At 37.8% G+C, this 25,229-nt stretch overlaps 1 protein-coding gene across 2 annotated transcripts; it reads left to right on the forward strand.

Moving 5' to 3' along the window:
• On the forward strand, positions 1-24,118 carry NMS (neuromedin S). Of its 2 annotated transcripts, XM_043991047.1 has the most exons (8): positions 1-164; positions 1,924-1,979; positions 2,382-2,432; positions 8,456-8,515; positions 8,611-8,634; positions 18,814-18,855; positions 20,569-20,619; positions 23,994-24,118. In XM_043991047.1, exons 1-8 carry the CDS (start codon positions 89-91, stop codon positions 24,066-24,068), a joined length of 435 nt encoding a protein of 144 aa, XP_043846982.1. In that variant the 5' UTR covers positions 1-88; the 3' UTR covers positions 24,069-24,118. The 2 variants fall into 2 exon arrangements, with proteins under 2 accessions (XP_043846982.1, XP_043846983.1); XM_043991048.1 differs by lacking the exon at positions 18,814-18,855.
• The last annotated feature ends 1,111 nt before the right edge of the window (positions 24,119-25,229 follow it).

Here is a 25,229-nt window from a genome sequence, read left to right on the forward strand (position 1 = left end):
CTCAGCCTTCTGAACTAACCAGAGAAATGCCCAAATCCTCTCCCAAATCATAAATTTTTAGACAGCTAGGAGAAGCCAGACTGTGAAGATGAAACAACTTTCTTTCCAGTTCCCATTGCTCTTCTTCATCTACTGCTCCTGTGTTCTACAGGTTTCTTGCTCAGGTAAGACTCATTCATTGATGCATGGAAACAGACCAATTTTCTAGTCCCTTGTCCCCTCTGGGAGGGGTGCGTGTGGTCAAGCATGCTGCAGTCCAGGGACAACAGAGAGACATTTATTATCTTATTTCTATCCTTTGCTAACTTTCCTGAGTTCTGCCTCAAGGTATCCTATCTTTCTATTACTTGTGAGGCATTTGAAAAAAAGGATGGAAGGACCACAACTCTTACTGGTTCCTTTTGTAACAGGATTATCTGTGAACTTTTTTTGTCCCAGTGCTGCCTAAGCCAAGTGGTGGATGGTATTTCAGAGAGCTTTACCTTCTTTACTTAGAGGAATAAAATACAAGAGTTTTGGGGAGAGGGTCCAATATTTTTTAGGTTGAGATAGACTCTCAGAGACTTTAAAAGGCAGAAGAATGCTTAAAAATTTACTTCTTAGACACAAACCTTAGACACTTTGCAAAAGAATGGAAGCTAACACACATTTTTTGTCAGTAGCCTTTAAAAATTTGTGTGGCTGTCATTTTTATAAAAGACCCTATGATGTGATATTACCTTAGGGATAAGTGGTGGAAAGGAGAAAGGGAGGAGGTTTCAGAAGGTAAGGATGAAGAACCACTAAATCATATGGAAGAGAGCGCCTGTTCTCAAGTGGTCCCCATGGAGCTGTCCAGGGTTCTTGAGGGGAGAGCTTTGAAATATGTTGGATAAGCAGAGGTATTTCTTTTTGAGAAAGAAGAATACATGACATAGACACAATCAATCAATAAAGATCTATTTTTTCAGATAACTTTTTTGGTGGGAGAACATGGGAAAGAATAATGGCTCAATATTCAATGCTAATGGGGTTTTCATTACAGATAAAATTAGTCTTACCAGAACAAAGAGGGTGAATGTGTTAGTTGTATAAATGAGAAGTTTTAGCTTTTCTCAAGTTTTACTGTTGAAAAGTAGAAAGATATCTTAAATATAGAATCATAGAATTGCATGGTTTTAAGAAAGCTCAGAAGTAATCTAGACTACTCACTAGCTCAACTAAAACATCCCTGAGAAGTAAATGCTTAGGCAACCTCTAACCTCCAGTAATAGTAACACCATCCTTTGAGACATGCTATGCACTTTATTTTTTGGACAGCTTTAATTATTTGGAAGCATTTCTTTATGTCAACCTCAACTCTCTCTCCCTGTATTTTTTCAACCCATTTTTCTAGTTCTACATTTGGAGACTCAGCAGAGAAAGGTATAATCTCTCCTCCAAGGAAAACTTCAAATATTCTTAAATAGCTATCTCTGTTATTTCAATTATTACCTTCTGCATGATAAATCTCTCCAATCTCCTCAGTCTCTAGACCTCCTAGTCATGAATGAACTCTATTATACCAATATTCCTTCTGTGGAAGTCAGAAATTGACATAATGCTCCAAAGGTACTAGTATTTTGACCTGGGCAGACCACACCATGAGTCATGCCTCATTCTGGATACTATACTTAATGTAATTTGCTACAATTAGCTTTTTGGGATGCTACATCATATTGTTAACTTGTAATGAACTGGGAACCCACTGAAACACCAAGATCTTTTTCACTTGAACTACTTTATAGACATACCTCTCCCATTTATGCTTTTGCAGTTGATTTTTGAACCCAAGTAGATTATTACATCTCAATTTTAAATGAAAAACCTTTGATTTTTTTCCTTTTAAAATAATTGTTGTGACATAATTTCTGATGGATATTTATTTATGGTTTATTACAATAGAATTTCCTAAGCCTTTGTCTCATTCTCCAGATGGTTTGGACACTGGACAGCTTAAGGTATGTCCCTTTTCATTGCATGTAATTTTAATTTTTAATATTTAAGCATGCAGATTATAATGAACTTATGGTTTAGAAACAGATTCATTAATCATGAATTCGATTAATTAATTAACCCTAAGCATTCTGATAAAAAGTCACTGTCAGTGTGTGAGAACATAACACATTTTCTTGAGTAGACTGCTTTTAGAACTGTAAATATGTTGTATTAAAATATCACTAACTGGCACATAAAAGCAGAAAAGGGAGGGACCTTAGAAGATAAAGGTCAGAGCTGAGAGAGATCTTAGAACATAAAAGATCAGAATTGTGAGGGACCTTATAAAATATCACTAACTAGAGAAAACCAACTGTGTGCATGAATATGCTTGGTCTTGAAATGATATGCTTTGTTTTAAATAGAGGCTGGCACTGTGTTTAAATCAGTGGACAACTCTGTCTAAACAACCTCAGGTAAAAAAAGACTTTAAAGTTTTGACTTTCAATTATTTCAGAGATATTAATGTATCTATTGCCTTTAGAATCAATGTATGTTACACACTCTCTAAATGTTCAACATTTAGTATATGGGAAGAATATTTTTTCCTCCCTTTTTTCTGTGATTATTTTGTTACTGTATGCCCACCCATCATCCTTGCAAACATTGTAACCCTTCAATGCTATCTTAGCCAATGTTATTCTTGTTCATGTTTTCTCATTACCCTGACCCTACCCCCCCAAAACAAAAACAAAAAAAGTAAACAAAAAAACCTGATGTCCTATGCAAGAAGATTTCCTTTTATCTTTTTTTTGTATCTTGGCCATTCATCAGTTGACTCTCATATTCACTATATGACTAGTCCATACCAAGTATAGCCACACTACAGACAAATATAACTATAAACTATAATAAAAATATGGGCAAATCATCAGGAATTTGGATGGTACTCTTTACTGTTATATAATCAAATTCATTTCAATTATCTGATAAAGCAGCCTGGAATGCATTCATGGAGCTAAAATAAATCAGGTCAGGTTTCCTGAAAATCAGGCAGTAAAGCCAAAAGTAATTCCTACCAGTTAAGAGTTCAAGAGCAGAGATCACCTAATTTCTGGATCAATCTGTTATGTTTACAACTTGGAGTTGTCAAAGGCATTGAAGATCTATTATTGCTTCAGTGTGACTCATCAAAATATACAGTTGAAAGCAACTATGATCACATAGCCACATATGACATGAAAGGAGGATGTAGTTTGATAAGTAAGACCTTGAGAAATCTTCTGGCCTAGATGGCATTCTATCCATTTTAAGGCCCGGAGAAGGACAATCCTCATTATTTACACTGAAAAATTTAGCAGTTCTCACTGGCAGGAAACTCTTCCGGTTAGCCAAAATCATCCCTGCTCCCTTTTCCTGACTTCACTATCTTTCAAATGCTTGAAGAATGTTTTATGTCACCTCGCATTCTTGGAAGTAGCCATTACTAACATGGGGCCCAAATGAAAAGATTAGGGTCAGACTTCATAATGCTCCAACCCCCTGCCCATTCCCACCTATAGCTTGCATTGGAGAAGCATCTTAAAGGCACACTTTTTCCTTTTGACATTTCCTATGGGAATCTAGTTGTGGGAATAGAGGCTGGTGCTGCACAGGTTAACAGATGGCACGAGTTTCATTATCAGTAGTGTGATGTCCTGTGACAGGTCTTACATGAAATATGGGGCTTAGAATAATTATCCTTCCTTTTTGCTTTCTCTCTTTCTGAAGATTGGTTCTATGCATCCTGTCTGGGTTTATATGAACTCAGTGAAAAAAATTCCATCAATATAGTATAATAGTTTAGGAGCAGATTTAACTAGTGGATTCCACATTGAGGAAATTGAGAAAGCAGTTAGATATTTTTCAAGGGTGTGCTGGAGCCAGATAGAATAGACCCATAAGGGTCAAATGTTAAATTTTCTGTGTGAGCATTTACACCTTGAAAACTGTAAAATGCTTCAAATACGAACTTAACTTATTATTTTATTGATCATTTAGACTTCAGATATTGATGGAGAAAATATTGATAATTAGATTAAATTTAAAAGTTTGTAGAGTGGACATTTTTTGATAGCCAGTTGTTAAACATTTATCAGCATACCCTTAAATATTTCTGTCATGACTTTCTTTTTTTTTTTTTTTCCTCTTTAGTGAGGCAATTGGGGTTAAGTGACTTGCCCAGGGTCACACAGCTAGTAAGTGTTAAGTGTCTGAGGCCAGATTTGAACTCAGGTACTCCTGACTCCAGGGCCGGTGCTCTATCCACTGCGCCACCTAGCTGCCCCCTATCATGACTTTCAAAGAAAATAACCTGTACTTCTCAGAATAATTGTAACCTGTTTCTTGCTTCTGCCTATTCAGATGACCACATTAAACCAGGAGAAATTTAGTCAGATAATGAAGCTGTCCTCAGGCAGCTGGGTGACATAGTGGATAAAGCAGCACCCCAGAGTCAGGAAGACATGAGTTCAAGTGCAGCTTCAGACACTTACTAGCTGTGTGACTCTGGGCAAGTCAATCAAGTTGGCCTCAGTTTCCTCATCTGTAAAGATGAGCTGGAGAAGGAAATGGCAAACCACTCCAGTATCTCTGTCAAGAATCCTCCCCTAAAAAAAGGGTCATGAAGAGTGAGACATGACTGAAATGACTAAAACAACAATGAAGTTGCCCATCTGTCACTTCTCATGTTCACTATATACCTGGCTTATAAGAAGTATTAATTTCATATGAAGGATATCTTCATATTTGTTATTATCCTTAGTACAGAAAAATTAACAGGATGGACAGTGTTATTTATTTTATATATGATTGTGGCAGGAAAGACAGATTTGTGACCAGTAAACATACTCACACATGTGGGTGCACACATTCACTCATCCCAATATACAAATAGTGAAATGATGCTAACAAAAGAAGGGACTGTCATAAGGAATTATCTCTTCTAGGTCAGAGAGACTGATTAAAAGAATCACAAGATTTAGAAATCTTCCCCCATATTATGGATGGGGAAACTGAGGTTGAGTGACTTGCTCAAGGTTAAATAAATAGTCTGGGGGCAGCTGGGTGGTGCAGTGGATAAAGCACTGGCCCTGGATTCAGGAGTACCTGAGTTCAAATCCAGCCTCAGACACTTGACACTTTCTAGCTATGTGACCCTGGGTAAGTCACTTAACCCTCATTGTCCTGCAAAAAACAAACAAACAAACAATAAATAAATAAATAAAAAATAAAGATAGATGGATGGATGGAAGAATGGATGAATGAATGAATGAATGGTCTGTATTCAAAGTCATGCCTTCTTGACTCCAACTTTGACAGTTTCCTGTCATATCATAAGTTTTCTAACACAAGCTCAGAGTATAAATAACAATAATACTGACAAATACTTACAATACCAGCAAATTGTAATCTGCACATGTTTGTGAGCATGTATGTACATTCAATTTTTTAAAATTCCATTAAAAAATTATGGAATAGGGGCAGCTAGGTAGCACAGTGGATAGAGCACTGGCCCTGGATTCAGGAGGACCTGAGTTCAAATCCAGCCTCAGACACTTAACACTTACTAGCTGTGTGATCCTGGGCAAGTCACTTAACCCCAATTGCCTCACCAAAAAAAAAAATTATGGAATAAACCAAACAATTGCATAATATAGTATAATAAAAAGATGAATGAACATAAAACTTTAACTTGCTATCCCTTTTAAATATATAATAAAGTTATCATATAGGTTTCTTTTTTCCCTTTTTTTTCTCCTTCTCTTGCTCCCAGATAGCTACAATTAAACACAAGGAGGTATATACAGGGTGAGCCAAAAGTCACAAAGGGGTTTCAGTATTTAATAACTCCTTTATTTTTTGTTTTTAATTTACAATGCCATAGCATCATATACAGTTTATATAGGAAATGAATTTACATTACATGTAAAAAACCAAATCTCATAAATGGTAAAAAATAAAGAAAAAATTTTTTCAAAAAATTATTAAAATATCATGACTTTTGGCCTACCCTCTCTATATAAATCTATTCTCTATATACTTTTATTTATTAATTCTTTCTCTGGATGCAGATAGCATCTTTCTTCATATGTCATTTATACTTCATTTGTTTGAAAAAGCATTTATTTCTAATTCCACTATTACAGTCTTGAGAATCTCTCTAAAAGTGAATGGAATCCAAAATCACTTGAAGATAAAATTTTATTTGCAGTGTAAAATTAGGAGTACTCTTAGTTACTTTAATTTCTGTTTTGATTGAAACTTGAAATAATTGAAGAATGTATAAATATGAATGAGAAGCAATTAGAAATATTAGCAGATAAGCATTTAAATGATTGTTCAAAATCATTCTCTGGAAATCAGTTTTATAAGGCTAGAATATGATAAAAAGTAAGTCACAGGAATTGAAACGCATTGAGTTTTGTAGGATGATTTACAAGATGGATACTTCAAAAAAATCATTTCAATATTTAACAGACATTTGCACCATAAAGGAGGGAGATTCATTAGTAGTTTGGGGGAGGAGGAATCAAGAAAGGTTTCATGTAGAAAACAGTTCTTGAGCTGTCTTTTTTTAAAAAATAAAAGTATTTTATTATTTTCCAGTTACATGTAGTTTTCAACATTTGTTTATATGAGATTTCCAATTTCCAATTTTTCTCCCTCCTTCTCCTTCCTTCCTCCCCCCCCCAGACAGCAGGTAATCTGATATAGGTTATGTATACATAATAACATTAAACATATTTCTGTATTAGTCATGTTATAAGAGAAGAATCAGAGCAAAAAGGAAAAACCTCAAAACAGAAAACCAACAGAACCCAAACCAAAAGAAATAGTATGGTCCCACCAGCATCCATATTCCACAATTCCTTTTTTTTTCTTCTGGATTTGGAGAGCCTTTTCCATCATGAGTCCTTCGGAACTTTCTTGTACCATTGGATTGGTGAGAAGAATCTAGTCTATCACAGTTGGTCAACACATAATGATGATACGGTGTATAATGTTCTTCTAGTTCTGCTCATCTCACTCATCATCAGTTCATGCAAGTCCTTCCAGGTTTCTCTTGAGCTAAGTCTTGAAGAAAGTGAGGGATTTTATGAGACAGTGCATTTCAGGCATGGGGGATGGGCCTTGCAAAGGCATGGAGATGGGAAACAAAACACCAAGTATGAGCCACAGATAGGAGGGCACTTTGGCTGCACCAATTCTTTTTTTTTTTTTTTGTGAGGCAATTGGGGTTAAGTGACTTGCCCAGGGTCACACAGCTAGTAAATGTTAAGTGTCTGAGGTCAGATTTGAACTCAGGTACTCCTGACTCCAGGGCCGGTGCTCCATCCACTGCATCACCTAGCTGCCCCAAGCTGCACCAATTCTTGAGGGAGAAAGATTTTATACATTTGGTCACAAATGTATAATGTGATGTGCACATATTTAAAAGTCCTACAAATTCAGTCAGTATACTAATTATTTCAAGTGTTCCTGGAGGGTCTAGTTTTAGAATTTTAAAAAAAACAGTTTTTTTGAGAAAATAGTATAATTTCCGGTGGGAAAGCTTCCAAAAGCAGAAAGTTTCAGCCACTAATCATGATCAAACCTAACAAAATTAAATACTAGGGTACACCAAACTTCAAACACAAGGCTTCATTTAAATGCTGATTTATTTTTAACCTAGTCAAATGAATTTCAGTAGAAAGAACTATTAGGCTATAAATAGTATGAAACAAAGTAAATATTTTCCCCCACCAAAGACTGAGAAGACATAATAGGATCTTATTTGTAAAAAATCACTGCCTGCATAAAAGGCTGTTCTGGTCAAGAGTGATGGACCTGAAGTTGGAAGACTTTAAATTTGAATTTAGGCTCTACCACTTTCTAGCCATGTTGCCTTGGACAAGTCATTCATCTGTTTTGAGCTTTGGTTCCTTCACTTGTAAACTTGTTATAATAGTTGTGCTAGTCTCCTTCAAAGGATCAATCAATCAATAAACATTTAGTAAGCACCTACTATGTGTCAGGCACTGTTCTAAGTACTGGGGGTACAAAAAGAGGCAAAAGATAGTCCCTGCCCTCATGAAGTTTACAATCTAATGGGGGAGATAAAATGCAAACAAATTTTTACAAAGTAAACTTTATACAGAATCAATAGGAGATAATTAACAGAGGAAAGGCAAAGGAATTAAGGCTTCCTGTAGAAGGTAGGTTTTTAATTGGGATTTTTAAGGAAGCCAAGGAGGTCAGCAGTTGGAATGAAGGAGGAAGAACATTCTAGGAATGAAAGAAAGCTAGAGATTATGTGAGGATATAAAAATATGAACTTCTACTATTCCACTATCACCTTTTCTTCTGTAGCACCATGGACCAATTATATAGTCTTTGTGCATGTGCAAGCCATGCTGAGCATGGAGCTTTACTCTACTTTCCTGGTTTGTTTATACCAATGATTCTGTTTGCCATTTAGTTTGCAGACTTAGTTATGGAAGTTTGTACCAGCATATTTAGAAATGTGCAGACAAATGAGGTAAGGTCTAGTCTCTTTCTTCTACTTAATAATTCTATGATTTTTCCCCCTCCTCTAATGAAATTACCAACTAACCTCTTCCTCATCTTTCCTAGGCTAACCAAGAAGTATACAAAAGGGTAAGTAACTTCTAACATTAATATATGCATATCTCTTCTTCTCTTAGTATTAGTAAAACTTAATACTAAACTTTTTTTTATTCAGTTTTTATTTCATTACCCCAGAGCTCAGGAGGCAACATTTCCAGTTAAACCTGGGGCCAGTATTTTTAATATTTTAATAATAATTTTTTTGTTAACTTCTAAATTTTATCTGCTCTCTTGTACTCAATATTTAGTCACTCATACTCAATATTTAGTATTTCTTAGATTTATTATCCACTCAGACTATGCCTTTTGTCAGAAAAAATATTATTAACTGCAGAGTACTTGGGAAAAAAATTCTTGGGTGAAAACCATTTAAAGTATTCAGAATGAAATAAGGGCTGTGAGCATATTAGAGTAGTATCACAGAATGTCATACTTAAAATTGGAAGATATCTTAGTTCCTCCATTTTACTTTATTGAGGCCCAAATAGGTCGAGTGATTTGCCCAAGGTCACACACAGGTGGCAAGTGGCAGAGCCAGGAGAGAATTTCCTACACTTTGTTCTGTGGAACCCTGGTGTTAAACGGGATGTGTTTAGGGGTTCCATAAGAAAATTTACATGATAGTGATGTTTTTCTTTTTAAAATATTAAATCATGCATATATCACAAGAAGAGGAAGAGGAGACTCTACCTCTAACTGTGTGTCAATGGACCTGTGTTAGACCTGAGGAAAAGCAGAACAGAGGGGGAAGAAGAGTGTCTTGTGGGTTACCAGAAATGTGGGGGCGATGGAAGGTACTGATTATTGGGGAACAAAAGGGTCAGCCAGAAAGAGGAGGATTTATTTATTGATCAGTTACTTGCTGAGGTCAGGGGAATGGAAGAGGAGGGATTAGTGGAAAGGGGAAGACCTGAGGTATTTTTTGTTTCTTTTCTCTCTAGGAGTTTGGAGGTGGGGGTGGGGAGTAGAAGAATCAATCCCTGTCTCTGTTGTGGCACTTCACTTGGTAAATTCACTCCACCCCACCTACCCCAATTACTTTCTTTTTTGTTTGTTTTATTTTTTTTTTTTGCAGGGCAATGGGGGTTAAGTGACTTGCCCAGGGTCACACAGCTAGTAAGTGTCAAGTGTCTGAGGCCAGATTTGAACTCAGGTGCTCCTGAATCCAGGGCCAGTGCTTTATCCACTGCCCCACCTAGCTGCCCCCTCCCAATTACTTTCTGTCTTCTGTATGTCCTACCCTCTCACTAACCTTCCCACCCCAACCCCCACCTCATGACCTGAGGAATGAGAATGGATAGCTCTTTTCTCCATCTCCAAGTTATATTCCCCATAAATATTCATAGGCTAATTGCAAGCCTGCCTCTCCCACAGGAACAAAGCAAGCTGTTAGCTCTAGCTCAGCACATAGAAAAAGTGGTAAAAGATATTCCCCTCTCAAGCCAGTTTGTTTGAAACCTGGTCTTTCCACTAAACACAAGATAACTTTATCAAGAATAAGTGGTTTGGGGGCAGCTAGGTGGTGCAGTGGATAAAGCATTGGCCCTGGATTCAGGAGGACCTGAGTTCAAATCTGGTCTCAGACACTTAACACTAGCTGTGTGATCCTGGGCAAGTCACTTAACCCCCATTTCCCTGCAAAAAAAAAAAAAGATTTAAAAAAAAAGAATATATGGTTTCCTTACAACTAAGTCTTATAAGTACAACCTATGACCCTTTACCCAGACCCCTTCCATTCCCCCAGAAAAACAAACTTCTAGTGTGTTCTGTGACTAAATTCATTGGGCAACATCACTGTGGGGTAGTGCAGTGGATAGAGTGCTGGTCCTAGAGTCAGGAAGATTCATCTTCCTGAGTTCAAATTTGGCCTCAGGCACTTAAGCAGTTGTGTGACCCTGGGCTAGTCACTTTACCCTGTTTACCTCAGTTTTCTCATCTGTAAAGTGAGCTGGAGAAGGAAATGGCAAACCACTCCAGTATCATTGCCTCAAAAACCCCAATCAGGGTCACAAAGAGTCAGATACAACTGAACAACAACAAAACAACAACAAAAATATGACTATAGAGTCATGTTACTCAGGATCACAGAATTTAGAACTGAAATGAACCAGATGCTCTCATTTTATAAATGAGGAAACTGAGGCCCAGAGAAGTTTAAATTTTATTCAAAGTGATCTAGTTGTTGTTATAGTTTATATTTTTTAAAATAAGTTTTTATTGATATATTTTGTTTTTTTCTATCCCTATAGTTTTCCCCTGTATCCCTTCTCCTACCCCTCCTGGAGAACCATCTCATATAACAAACCTATTTATATAATAGCATTTTTAAGACAAGAAAGGAAAAAGAAGAGGAAAAAAAATCAGTGTAACTGGTCAATACATTAAAAAGGTTTTAAAATATGTGCAATATACAACAGTTGGTAACTTCCCATGTCTTCAAAGGGTCAGGATGACCCTCATATGTCTTATTTCTAGCCATGAGTGTTCCTTAGAGTTTTGCAATATTCATTTTTGATATATTCATTTTGTATATTTTTCTTGGATCTGCTTTCTTTGAATCATTTGCTGTAGAATCTTCCATGCGTTGTGTATTCATCACATTCTTATAGCACAGTAACATTACATTGTATTTGTGTACCAAAATTTGTCTAGTCATTTTGCAGTGAATAGGCATCTACTTTGCAATTCAGTGGTATCACAAAAAATGTTGCTGCAACTATTTGGGGGTACATAGGACCTTTCTTTTTATCAACAGCCTTCTTAGGATATACCCCTAGTAATGGAATCTCTGAATCAAAAAGTATGGGCATTTTGGTCACCTGCTTTGCATAATTACAAATTGTTTTCCAAAATAGTTGAACTGATTTGCCTATTAATAATGTGCTGTGTGTACCTATCTTCCAACATTGACTATTGGCATCTTTTGGGGGTGGGGGCAGTTAGTTGGTACAGCAGATGGAGTGCTGGGCCTAGAGTCAGGAAGACTTAGTTCAAACGCAGTCTCAGACACTTAAAAGCTGTGTGATCCTGGGGAAGCACTTAATCCTATTTGCCTCAGTTTCCTCATCTGTAAAATGAGCTGGAGAAGGAAATGGCAAACCACTCCAGTATCTTTGCCAAGAAAATGCCAAATAGGGTCAGAAAGAGTCAGGTATGACTGGAAATGCCTAAACAACAACAATCTTTTGTGGCAATTTGTAGGGTGTGAGGTGAACGCTTAGGTTTATTTTGATGTGCATTTCTCTTATTAGGGATTTGGAGCAGTTTGGGATTTGGTTGTTATTGGTTTTCAATTCTTTTGAGAACTGTTTGTACATATCCTTTGACCATGCGGCTACTGGGGAATGGCAGAGCTTATTATATTCTAACCCACATTTTCTGACTCTAAATCTGTTCTTTCCAGTGCAGCACACTGATTATTCAGAAAGGGTCAGGCTCAGCTACTGGCAGAGCAGGCAAATGGTCGACGGGGTTTGATTTCAGAAGTAAGCTGGGGAAAACTCTTCTTTCCCTCTTTAATCTCCCATTCCCATACTCTCTGAAGCCTAAATGCCTTTAGCAGGGTATAGAGTAATTCTAACTGCAATTAAAAATTAAGCTGAAAATGCAAGTTCCTCTGTTAGAAGTTATGTATGTCTTTAGATTCATTTACACTCAAGTGTAAATGATCAAAAACTGATTCTTAAGATCAAGAGAACACAAGAGTACTATAGCAAAAGGAGATAGCTTGGGGAGGACATAGAAAGGGGAAACCAGAAATGCTGCAGGACAATTTTACAAGCTTCACAGTTATTTGTTCTAATGCCAGTCTTACAAAAAGCCTTATCAGTACCTGGGTTTGAATTTGGGTTTGAATAGGCTCTGGTACTTATTACATATTTAATTCTGGACAAATCATTCAACTTCCCTTGACTTTGGTTTCCTGGACTAGATAAATTCCAAATTCCATTCAATCTCTAAATTCTATCAGTTATAAAACTCACATACATGCATATTCATATATAACTCATATATCTATATAAATTCTGTCCGGCATAAAAATCGTGTGTGCGTGTGTGTGTGTGTGTGTGTGTGTGTGTGTGTGTGTGTGTGTATAGGCAGTTAGGTGGCACAGTGGATAGAGTCCTGGGCCTGTGAGTTCAAATCTGGTTTCAGACACTTACTAGCTGTGTGACCCTGGGCAAGTCACTTTATCCTGTTTGTCTCTGTTTCCTTATCTTAAAATGAGCTGGAGAAGGAAATGGCAAACCACTTCAGTATCTTTGCCAAGAAAACCCCAAATGGGGTCATGAAGAGTCAGACATGATGGGGAACAACTAAACAACAACAGAAGGGACCTAGGTTCAAGTTCTGATAACTATTTATTAATATGTATGACCCTAGCCATCTAACATACTGAACCTGAGTTTCCTCACCTTTAAAATGAAGTTGTATAGATGATCTTTATCAGAGGCCCCTTTGAGCACTAAATCTAAATCCTCTGATCTTGGCCTCTTCTCCATATCCTAAAATCTACCTCCTCCTTCTCAATTCAATCATCCTGAATTTGTGCCTGCATTTCCACTATTAGAAAGTTGTGTCTTGGGGGCAGCTAGGTAGTACAGTGGATAAAGCACCGGCCCTGGATTTAGGAGGACCTGAGTTCAAATCCGTCCTTAAACACTTGACTCTTACTAGCTGTGTGACCCTGGGCAAGTCATTTAACCCTCATTGCCCCACCAAAAAAGAGAGAGAGAGAGAGAGAGAGAGAGAGAGAGAGAAAGAAAGTTGTGTCTTTGAGCTTTGAAGATTTTCTGTCTTCAAAGATTCCGCAGGTAAAACAAGATGCCCTAAAAGAGTGTTGATACTTTTGTTTTCAGCTACAAAATTTGACTTTCCCAAAGAAAGATAGCTAAGAGAACAAGACCCTTTAGCAACAAGATAGAGGGAGTTGGCAGCCACTCAAGGTAAAAGGGAGGGAGGAAACAGGCTGTGGAAAGGACAAGGGAGAAAGGCAAAGATAAATTCTATTTCTCAATTCTACCAAAGGGCTGCCCTGCTAGAAATAAAAAGGTGGCATTCTGAATTTTTAAATGCAAATTAAAAGAAATCTGAAAGGATATCATTAGCCACCAGACTCCTTCTACTTGTCACTTATAACAAGCATCAAGGGGGGAAGGGAAAATCTTCCAGGTGATGAGAAGCTCCCTTCACAACCTCTTCTCTCCCTCCTCCCACTTAAACTAAGTGAATGGGATACTTGGGCATCTGGGATCAATTTGATTTACTAGGAATGATGTGTATTTGAAGGATGCGTTCATTATTTAGTGCAGCAAGTTGAAGGAACTGAAACTTCTGCTGTCCTTGCAAGTGCTATTATTATTGGAGAATGGTGGGGAGAGAGAGGTGAAGTTCAGGCTCAGCGATAGATTTGTCTCTGAAAATTAAAGCCATTTATATTGTGAAACATGCTAGAGGGAATGCGGATAATGCTGGACTCAAAAAAAAAAAAGGAATTCGTTTGTGTGGGTATTATACCTGATCATCTGAGGGCAAACAAGAATTCACAATTTCTCTTTGTTGGAGCTTTACCCCACGCATCCTTTGATGCATCTTACTTCAAAACTCTTAGGGAGAAGAATGAAAAGATTCCTCAATTGAGTGTGAGCTTATCTATTCTACCATATCTTTATGGCACTCAAAGTTTATTTTAATCTTCCTGATGCCTACCATTGTTTGGGGGTTTAAATATCAGAAACGTGCAAGGAGAAATTCATCTCCTTTTGCATGTTGGGCACATTTGCTGTCTTCTCTTAGTTTTCTTCTTTTTTCATTGCCCTCTCTTCTTTCAGCATTCTTATTGCAATAATGCTATCATTTACATAGCATTTTAAGATTTTTGAAGCACTTTACAAATATTATCTTATTTGATCTTTATGATGACCCTGCATAGTAGGGGATGTTATCATACCCATTTTGCAGGTGAGGAAACTGAGGTAGCCAGAGGTTAAATGATTTTCCCATGGTCTCAGAGCTAGTAAGTATCCAAGGCTGGACTTGAACTCAGGTCTTTTGAATCTAGGTCCCATGCTCTATCTACTGCACCATTTAGCTGCTTCTAAATGGAAATATCTTATGTTCTTCCTTCTCATATATGTTTGACTCCTGTACGTTCTCCTTTGCACGAGGAACATTTAGATTCTCACAATGGCATCTTTGAAACTTTCTCTTGAATCCTACTATGTTCTCTGGCAAAGACTTGTCTCTGCTGGCTGTCCCTGATTGAACTGGGCTGCTATTTTAAGGGCCTAGCTCAACAGGGCAGATCAGCAAGCAGGGAGGTGTAATGGTTAGAGAATTGGCCTTGGAGCCAGAAAGACTTAGGTTCAAATCTGCTCTGACACATATTGACTGAGTGACTCTGAGCAAGCCAACTACCTTCTTAGTACTCCTCCCTTCCCCCTTAGTCAATTCTGCATTGTTATTTTTTGTCCTTCATTTTCAAAGAGGACCATGACATTAGGAGGTGGTGTCATGACTTGCACTGAATTGGATTTTTTTTTAAAGTAAGGGAGGGCTGGGTAAGGTCACCAACTTCACTCTCTCATCTGGGTCCAGTGGCAAGATACAGGATGTTGAATGCAACTGAGTTTGTGGCTTGCCCAGGGTCACACAGCTAGTTAGTGTCTGAGGTGAGATTTGAACTCAGGTCCTCTTGACTCCAGAGTCAGTGCTCTATCCACTGTGCCACCTAGCTGCCCCTATCAATTCTATAAAACTATAAGTTGAAGACAAGCTACTGACTTGCATCAGTAGAGGGGAAACTCCTTATATACAAGGGAAATCAGAGACCTAATCCCCATGCTTTGTAATTTGGAACAATCATTGCTCAACTTAAAAGTTGACCAATGGGGGTCCTTAAAACAAATTTTTCATGTCTAATCAAGAAAACACTGCTACTCGTGCCATTATGGAGGCAAACTCTGTACTTCCTTCAAGATCATTATGACTTAAGTAAAGTCATCTAATATTTTTTCATGGGGGAAATAGGTGGTGGGGATCTTAGGTATTCCTCTGTAAAGAATTATATCTTTCACACACAGTCCAATTAGAATAAAATAATCTTCTATTTGACTGAGAGGGAAATTGAACACTTCACCTCAAAGGAAGAAGATGGCTTAGAAACATTCTCCTCTGAGAACAGAAGAAAGGCCAAAGTTTTTATATAGGATAGATGGGGTGACCACCTGACAATGGAAAGTTCCTTTTGGGGGTGGGGAAAGCTTGAACAAGGGGTGGGATGGGAAAGGCTTGAATGAGGGGTGGTGGTCCTAACTTCTGGAGTTATCTCTGTCCCTTGGCACTGCTCAGATAGCAGGAAAGCCCATCAGGCATGGCTGCTATGTCCTGATATCTAGTTGGCTGATCTAAACTTTAATAGGCTCTTAATTCCTTGATATGTCCTAAGTCTCATGTCATGTTTAGTTACTTCATTTGTTTAAAAATCATATCATGCCTCAGAACCCAGTTTCCTTAAACTATTTCTGATTTTATATATAATGTTTGTCTTCAGTAAAATAGAATGGAATCTCTAGCTAATTGGAATAGTCAGGGAACTCCTAGAAAGAATGTGTAGCATAGTGGAAAGAGTGTTAAATGTAGATTGAGATTGTGCGTTCAAAACTCCATACTGCTATTTATGATCCGTGTGACCCTGAAGAAGTCATTTACTTTCATTGGCTTTGAGTTTTCTTCATTTCTAAAATGATGAGGTTGGAATAAATGACCTCTGAGGTTTCTCTCAGCTCTAAATTCATGATCGTATGACATCATGCATCATTGGAAAGTCGGGTCTGTTAAACCAATCTGTATTAATATCAAACATAGAAGCAGTGGATAGAGTGCTGGGCTTGTAGTCGAGAAGACTCTTCTTCCTGAGTTCAAATCTGGCCTCAGACACTTATGAGCTGTGTGACCCTGGGCAAGCCACTTAACCCTGTTTGGCTCAGTCCCTCATCTGTAAAATGAGCTGGAGAAGGAAATGGCAAATGACTCCAGTATATTTGCCAAGAAAACCCCAAATGGGGTCATGAAGGGTTGTAAGTGACTGAACCAGCTAAACAACAAAAACAAACATAGACAGACTGTTGTGGCTGAGTTTATAATAAGCTATGCAAGCAATATTCATTGTAATTCAGCAAAACAAAACATTTGTTAAACATTTGCTGCACTAGGTGCTGTGAATACAAAGAAAAAGTTAGACAATCGTTGCCTATCAAGGGGCTTACATTCAATTTAACAAATGTTTATTAAATGCCTTCTATGTACAAGTCACTATGTTAGGTGCTTGGGATATAGGGAAGGAAGGGAAGGGAAGAGAAGGAAAGGGAAGGAGGAAGGAAGGAAGGAAAGGAAAGGAAGGAGGGAAGGAAGGATCTTTGCCTTTATACATTCTGGAACAATGTAACACATACAGAGAAGTCAACACAAACTAGTTGTTGTTGACATAGTCTGTGATTTCATTGTTATAAGAAATTCCCAAAGAGGAAACTTCCTCTAAGACTCAGATCTGGGCCTGCTCTACAATTTAAAGTCTAAGAATGAGAATTTCCTGAGGCACTGAGAGCTTAGCTGACTTGACCACAGTTGTATAACTATTATGTATTAGGGGCAGAACCTGAACCCAGGTCTTTCTACCTCTAATGATAGCCCTTTATCCACTATGCCTTGTTATATTGCCTCTGAATATATAAAATGTCTAAAAAGCAAAAATAAAATACTTGCAGGAGTAGTAGGAAGAGCACTAACAATATTTATCAAATTTGTTTTGTGTTTTTTAAGCCTGTGCAAAATGATTTTCTACATATACCTTAATTGGTGACATTTTCAAGCATTTATCATAAGGGTAATAAGCTTAAAACTACTCAAGCCAAACCCTAAAGAGAATCTAGATTTAACTATTCTTTAAGGAGTACCCTTGGGGGTAGCAACTGCTGTTACCGAATTGTTTCAATCATTTCCAATTCTTTTGTGACCCCATTTGGTGTTTTCTTGGCATAGATACTAGAGTGATGGGCCATTTACTTCTTCAGCTCATTTTACAGACAAGGAAACTGAATCAAAGAGGATGAAGTGACTTGCCCAAGGTCACACAGGTAGTAAGTGTCTAAGGCTAGATTTGAACTGAGGTCTTCCTGACTACTTGCCTGACCCTCTATCTACTGAGCCACCTAACAGCCCAGCATCTGTTACATTTTTCTAAAGGTTCCAGCTATCAAGGTCTTACCTAGAACTTAATTCATTTTGTAGAATACTGTCAGAACATCTTTTTTAACTCTTCAAAAACTCATGAATTGGGAAATGTCTAATTAGATTCTAGGATGGATAATTACATTTAACATATATTTATCATGTAACAGCAAGGTTTTGGTTTAAATCTTGCCTCTGGCATGTAACTGACCCTGGGCAAGTCCTTTAACATGGAGCAGCTAGGTGGAGCAGTGGATAGAATGCAGGGCCTAGAGTCAGGAATACTCATCTTCCTGAGTTCAAATACAGCCTCAGACACTTCCTAGCTGTGTGACCCTGCTTGCCTCAGTTTCCTCATCCGTAAAATGAGCTAGAGAAGGAATGACAAACCACTTCAGTATTTTCCATAATAAACACCAAATCTGTTCACAAAGAATCAGACACGACTGAAAACAACAACTCTAGGCATATAAATGTATAAATTACAAAGAATGTGCTAACTTGCATTGGTAAAAGGTGTTTCATAATTGGAGAGTTACCCATGGCAATGAAATCACCTTAAGCCCTCTCATCCATATTCATTGTATAAAAATTACCAACAAAAGGAAAAGTATTAAGAGAAAGGGAGTGTTTATCGCTAGTTACCTTCACACAGGCCTCAGACTTTCTGGGAAGGAAGGAATTGATCTGCACTAATGTGGTCTTGAAAGTATTTCCTAAAGCTTGAGCTTGAGTGCATTTAATTATAATTTCCTTGTGCATGGGGAACATTCATTGGATTATTAATATTTAATTATAAGTCCAGATAATGAGGCATTAGGGGCCATCAGCCTTTAGCAATTTGCCTCAGTCAGGAAAGAGCCCGAGCCATCAGTGTACAGATGTGAAGAGTTACTGGAAATAGCCCCAGGCTCCATCTGAAGTTCTTAAGGATTATATATTTCAACCAATCTACATAATGTTTGTGTTTTCATTTTGCAGGGAAACACTGGTACCATGGGACGGCCTTTTTTCCTTTTCAGGGTATAGTCTGTTTTCTCTTCTCTGTCTTCAAATCCTAAAACAACCCTGCTATGTCATTGATGGAACTACTCTAGAGGCAGGATGAGGCTAATACAGACATTGATTGACATATTATTAATGAGGAACTAATTCTGGGAATCATTTGCCCATTAAGAGATGATTTGGGACCAATGACTTCTGCTACTAATTTAAGATTTGAAAAGTAAAATGTCCCAGAAAGGAGGAGAATAATGAGTTTTAGATCCCATAGAATGCTAAGCACTGAACCGTTTTAACCTAAAATCATTTGGTAAATCCTCAGGCTTCTACTCTTTCTTGGGTCTTTGTCAACTTGGATTAAAAATAGATTAGAGGGGCAGCTAGGTGGCGCAGTGGATAAAGCACCGGCCCTGGATTCAGGAGGACCCGAGTTCAGGTCTGGCCTCAGACACTTGACACTTACTAGCTGTGTGACCCTGGGCAAGTCACTTAACCCCCATTGCCCTGCAAAAAAAAAAAAAAAAAAGATTAGAAGAGGGGCAGCTAGGTGGCACAGTGGATAGAGCACTGGCCCTGGAGTCAGGAGGACCTGAGTTCAAATCCAGCCTCAGACCCTTAACTAATAAATACTAATACTAATTAATACTAATAAGTATTAGCTGTGTTACCCTAGGCAAGTCACTTAACCCCAATTGCCTCACCCAAAAAAAAAAAAAAGAAAAATAGACTAGAGGGAACACTTTACTAATGAGTAAAAATCATGAGGAACTAACTTTAAATTCATGTGCTTCCTCCTGTGCTTGGCATTAGGAAAGACAGAGATTAGATTTTTTTAAAAAAATCATTTTATGATTTGTTTCCAATTACATGTAAAGATTATTTTCAACATTCATTTTGGTAATATTTTGAGTTCCAAAATTTTCTCCCTCCCTCCCCTCTCCCCAAGATGGCAATCATATATATATATATATATATATATATATATATATATATATATATATATATATATATATATATATATATATATATATGTATATATATGTATATGTATATATATATACATATATACATATATATATATGTATATGTATATGTATATATACATATATACATATATATACACACATATATGTATGTATGTATGTGTGTATGTATATATTTGTATATATGTATATATACATACAATCATGTTATACGTATTTCCATATTAGTCATGTTGTAAAAGAAGAATCAGAACAAAAGGGAAAACCACAAGAAAGAAAAACAATAACAACAAAAAAAGTGAAAAACGTATGCTTCAATCTGCATTCAGACTCCATGGTTCTTTTTCTGGATGTGGAGAGCATTTTCCATCACAAGTCTTTTGGAATTGCCTTGGAACATTGTATTGCTGAGAAGAGCTAAGTATTTTACAGTTGATCACACAATGTTGCTGTTGCTGTTACTGTGTACAGTGTTCTCCTGGTACAGACATTAAATTAAACACAATCTTTATCCTCATGTATCTTACAAAACAGGAAGAACACTAGGGATTCACAGATGAAGCATTCAACGAAGCAGTAAGACAGGGACCATCATGCAAACCACTGGCCCACAGTAGGGCTTCTGACACTCAAGAAAATTAAATTATGATCCAATGGGAGACCAAACTTTTAAACATCTAGAAAGTATTAATGTGTTTCTATTGTTGCGTGTGCAATATTTTATATTGACATGTTATTGCATTTTTTCCAGCCCAGAAATGGAAGGAATATTGAAAATAATGGCCATTACAACATTCAAAAGGTGATTAGATTATCTCATTGTTCTTTTTAATATATAAAGAAAATGTTATAAAGAGTTGAACTAGGGGCAGCTAGATGGTGCAGTGGATTAAAGCACTGGCCCTGGATTCAGGAGGACCTGAGTTCAAATCTGGCCTCAGACACTTGACACTTAACTAGCTGTGTGACCCTGGGCAAGTCACTTAACCCTCTTTGCCCCCCCCCCCAAAGTTGAACTATTCTTTGCTTTTTAGAGAAATAAGAAAAGGTAAAAGGTGTCATGAACTTCTACAATTCAACTTCATCTAATTAATTTCAATAATTGATTAAGTACTTACTACATATAAGACGCTGTGTTAGGTACTGGAAATAGAAAGATGAAGTCCTGGACCTTAAAAAAACTGATAATCCCATTGGAGAAATACAACAGTTATCAAATAACTATGAGACATATAAAAGAGATTCTATAGGTTTATCTTTCCAGAAGAAATGTGAGGAAGGAGATGTCACTTTTGATTGTAGGTAGGAAAGCACCTGAGGAAAGGCTTCATTGAAGATATAGCACCTGACATGGAAATTTTATTACCAAATTATTGCCGAAAAGGTAATGGAGATGAAAGTAGATAGGATAAGAATAGGGAGCAAAGAGGAAATGGTTCCGTTTGGAAGGAATGTCATATGTGTGATGGGAATAGTTTGAAATGAGTCTGGAAGGGTATGTCTATGTCACAGACAGATTGTGAAGGGCTTTGAATGGCAGGACCACATATTTATACCTTTTCTAGAGAAGGAAGATGATCAGAATGGGGGCATTAAGAAGATATGGGGGGGGCAGCTAGATGGCGCAGTGGATAGAGCACTGGCCCTGGATTTAGGAGGACCTGAGTTCAAATCCGGCCTCAGACATTTGATACTTACTAGCTGTGTGACCCTGAGCAAGTCACTTAACCCTTATTGTCCTGGAAGAAGAAGGAGGAGGAGGAGGAGATGATGATGATGATGATATGGGTGAAAACAAAAAGAATGGTTTTAAAAGGGGGAATGACTAAAGGCAGGAAGATCAATGTACTAGTGTACTAGGAGAGAGGCTACTAAAATGGTTTAGGCAAAAGACAGTGAATATGAATGAGGCCGCTTGCAGTTGAAATGAAAGGAAGGGTATGACTGAGAGATATTGCTGAGACAAAGTTGATAGGACTTAGTAATTGACTCGGGATATTGAAAAATGATTTATGGCTTTGAGCTGGGTTATTGGGAAGATGGTGGTATCATTAATAGAAATGGAAAAAGTAGGGAAAGGGATTTGGATGGAGGATGTGAGTTCTTAAGAGGCAGTAGCAAATCCAGGTGGAGATTCACATAAAACAAAGGGAGTATTGTTCTGAGAGGTATTAGAGTATCTGATGAAATAGTTCAGACTTATGCATATCAAACTGGAAAGGGCCTCAGAAAGTATGGAATCCAACACTTTCATTTTATAGATGATGAGCTTGAGGCCCAGAGAGATTAAGACACTTACCCAAAGTCACATAGGAACATGGGTCAGAACCAGTATTTAAACCCAGGTATGTTGTCTCCAAATCCAGCATTGATTTCTTCTACCATATTTTTTTCTTACATGGGCCCCTCCTACACATGTTGCTTATACATTGGTTTATCAAGGAGGCTGATGCTGTAATGACCAGTGCATGCTAACTGTTCATCAGTTCATATAGAGATCAACAGGCAGTAGTAACTGCCTGGTGTATGGGAAATGAATAAGATTATCAACTGCTTTATGCTAAATTCTTTGCCTGGAAGTTTATAGTATGTGTGGAAAATTGCTCTGAGACTGAATACCTCATTAATAGAAGCCTCTGTGAAATCCCACCCATCACTTGCTTCCAGGGAGAAAGTCAACTCCTGCCTACAGGGCCCAGGGTTCGTAGATTTTGTCAGTCATGGACTGGAAGGTAATGTAAGATCCTTGAAGGCAGGGAATCTCTTTGCTTGTGTTTAGATTTCCAGACCTGAGCACAGTGTCCGGCACATAGTTAATAAATGCTTGTTGATTTGATTTGACTTGAAGGGGAACTTTTGTCAACAAGTTGCTTGGGGACTCACAATGTGAATTGGGTCCTCTGGTGATCTGGGTGAGGCTCCTGGTAAACCCTAATCTGTATACGCAGACAGCTACTCTGCCTGGACCCCTTTTCCGGGAGTACCTACCTTCAATAGATGTGTGGAAGCAGTCATACAATTCCATATTTCTATGAAAGGGTCCTGGGTTTCCCAAAGTCAGATTGGAGATATGTCCCACTCAGGTTGATGACCTTACACTGCACTCAAAAAAGCAAAAATGATGGGGTATATTTTAGAGTATCAAGAAAGCAAAGCATTGTGGCAGAGTGAAAAGAGGCCTGGATGTAGGGGTAAAGAACATGGGTTCGAATCCTAGCTCTTTTCTCACTGTCCTTGACAGCTTGGGAAGATCACAATCTCTCTGAGCCTCAGTTCTTATTTGAAAAAATCATGTGTGAACTAAGGTGCCCTCTAGCCCTTCATCCTAACTGAGATATCTGTTAGAATATATTTGAGGGAGGAAGGAGAAAAGACTAGGGACCAAGAGCTGCTGCAAGGAAAATAAACTTGTTCCTTTGAATAAGGGAACAAGGCAATGAGGTGACACCGTGGATAGAATGCCTGGAGTCAGGAAAAACTGAGTTCAAATCTGACTTCTGACACTTATTATCTGTGTGAGTCTGGACAAGTCGCTTAACCTGTCTACCTAAGTTTCCTCATCTAAAATGGGGATAATTAACACCTACCTTCCAGAGTTGTGAGGATAAAATGCGTTAATACTTGTAAAGCACTTTGCTAACCATAAAGCTCCAAATGCAAAGTATCATGGGAATGCTTCTTGTTCTCTTCCTCCTTCTTCATCTTTTTTATCATCAGCAGCATCATTGCCTTATTTCTTTTTCTTCTTCTTTCTTCTCATTCTCCACCACCTCCTTCATCATCTTCATCACTGTCTTTCTTTTTTTCTCCTTCTCCATTGTAATCTTCATCATCTCTTTCATCATCACTGTCCTCCTTTTCTCCTCCATCATTGTCTTTCTTATCATCATCATTGTTTTTTCTTCTCCTCCTCATCATTATCTTCTGCCTCCTTCTCCTCTTCCTTTTCCTTCTCCTTCTTCAATATAATGCCAGAAATGTTGAACCAAAAAGAGACAGGATGCAGGGGGGAATATCCCATTAGTAGGCGGAGACACTCTGGATATTTACATCACATCACATTTAGGTGTCATTTTAAAACTTGTTCACACAATCATGTAATACTGCCTCCTCTTTCTTGAGCTGACTCATTTCTGAAAGAGTTTTGACCCAGATTTCATGTTTTTCTCTTTTCAGAATTTCATGGCAAGCAAAAGCATGACAAACCAACTTAATGATTGGGCAGAGCCACAGTTGAACTACTTTATATGAATCATGCTAAGGACCTTTAACTTCCTCTGAGACAGCTTAGAATATTTGGCATTATATAATAAAATAAAATTGTAATGACTAAAGCTCTGAGGGTTTTTTCTCTTCTCTGATTTATTAAAGAAGGGACCAAGACCACTGTGATGTCAAGAAGGATAAGAGTTATAAACAAGGAGGGTTCATGCTTAATAACTAGGAAGTTGAAGAAAAGAAGGAAAGTGGAGGAAGGTAGCAGCGATGCCCACCTGAAGCTAGGGAGGGCAGTCACCTTACACAGGAGCAACTTGTACAGAGAGGTTATTCAAAATATGTGGAATTGTTGAGAGGGTTCATGCCTTTCTCTTGTCCCTGTTGGGCTGGGCCCTTATATTTTCATGGAAGGATGGCTTTTTCTATTAAGTGAAATAGAAATGTTTTTTTGTTGTTCTGCCATACAAACATTTAAAAAAGAAGCTTCAAGGGCCTGTGGACTTTATGTAAACCATTGATGTTAAGTCCTCTGATATAATGTTACTGGATATGAGCTGTGAAATTGCAACCTCAGAAGCTAATTCAAGGACCAGTAACCAGAGACCAAAGTTTTTACTTTAGCTTTGTAACTAACTGGCTTATGACCAAAGAGGAGACACCTCTGGGCCTTAATTACCTAATGTATCAAAGGAAGAGAACTAGAGGATTGCTAAGGTCCTTTCTAAACACTACTAAACACTATGATGCTCTGTTTTTTCCTCTGTAAAATGGAGAGATCATGTCTTAACTATTTCACAGCATTGTCATGATAGGAGAAACCAAAGTACTTTTGAGAAGTATAATGAACTACATAAGGCAAAATATATATTACTCAAGGAAGTCATATATTATATGACAGTATTTTCATTTGGTGAACAAAAGCAGATATGTACTTTCCTTTGCCATTATCTCAAGTTTTTCCATTGAAATATCCCCCTTTTAATGATGACTTGTATTATTGGATAGGGCAGCTAGGTGGTGCAGTGGACAGAGTGCAGGGCTTGGAATCAATAAGACTTAATCTTCATGAGTTCAAATCTGGCTTCAAACACAAGCTGTGTGATCTTGGGCAAGTCACTTCACCCTGTTTGCCTCAGTTTCCTCATCTGTAAAATGAGCTGGAGAGGAGAGATACCTTTCCACTTTCCTGGTTCT

The sequence above is a fragment of the Dromiciops gliroides genome, chromosome 3 (assembly GCF_019393635.1).
Source record: "Dromiciops gliroides isolate mDroGli1 chromosome 3, mDroGli1.pri, whole genome shotgun sequence".
NCBI classification, from domain to species: Eukaryota; Metazoa; Chordata; class Mammalia; order Microbiotheria; family Microbiotheriidae; genus Dromiciops; species Dromiciops gliroides.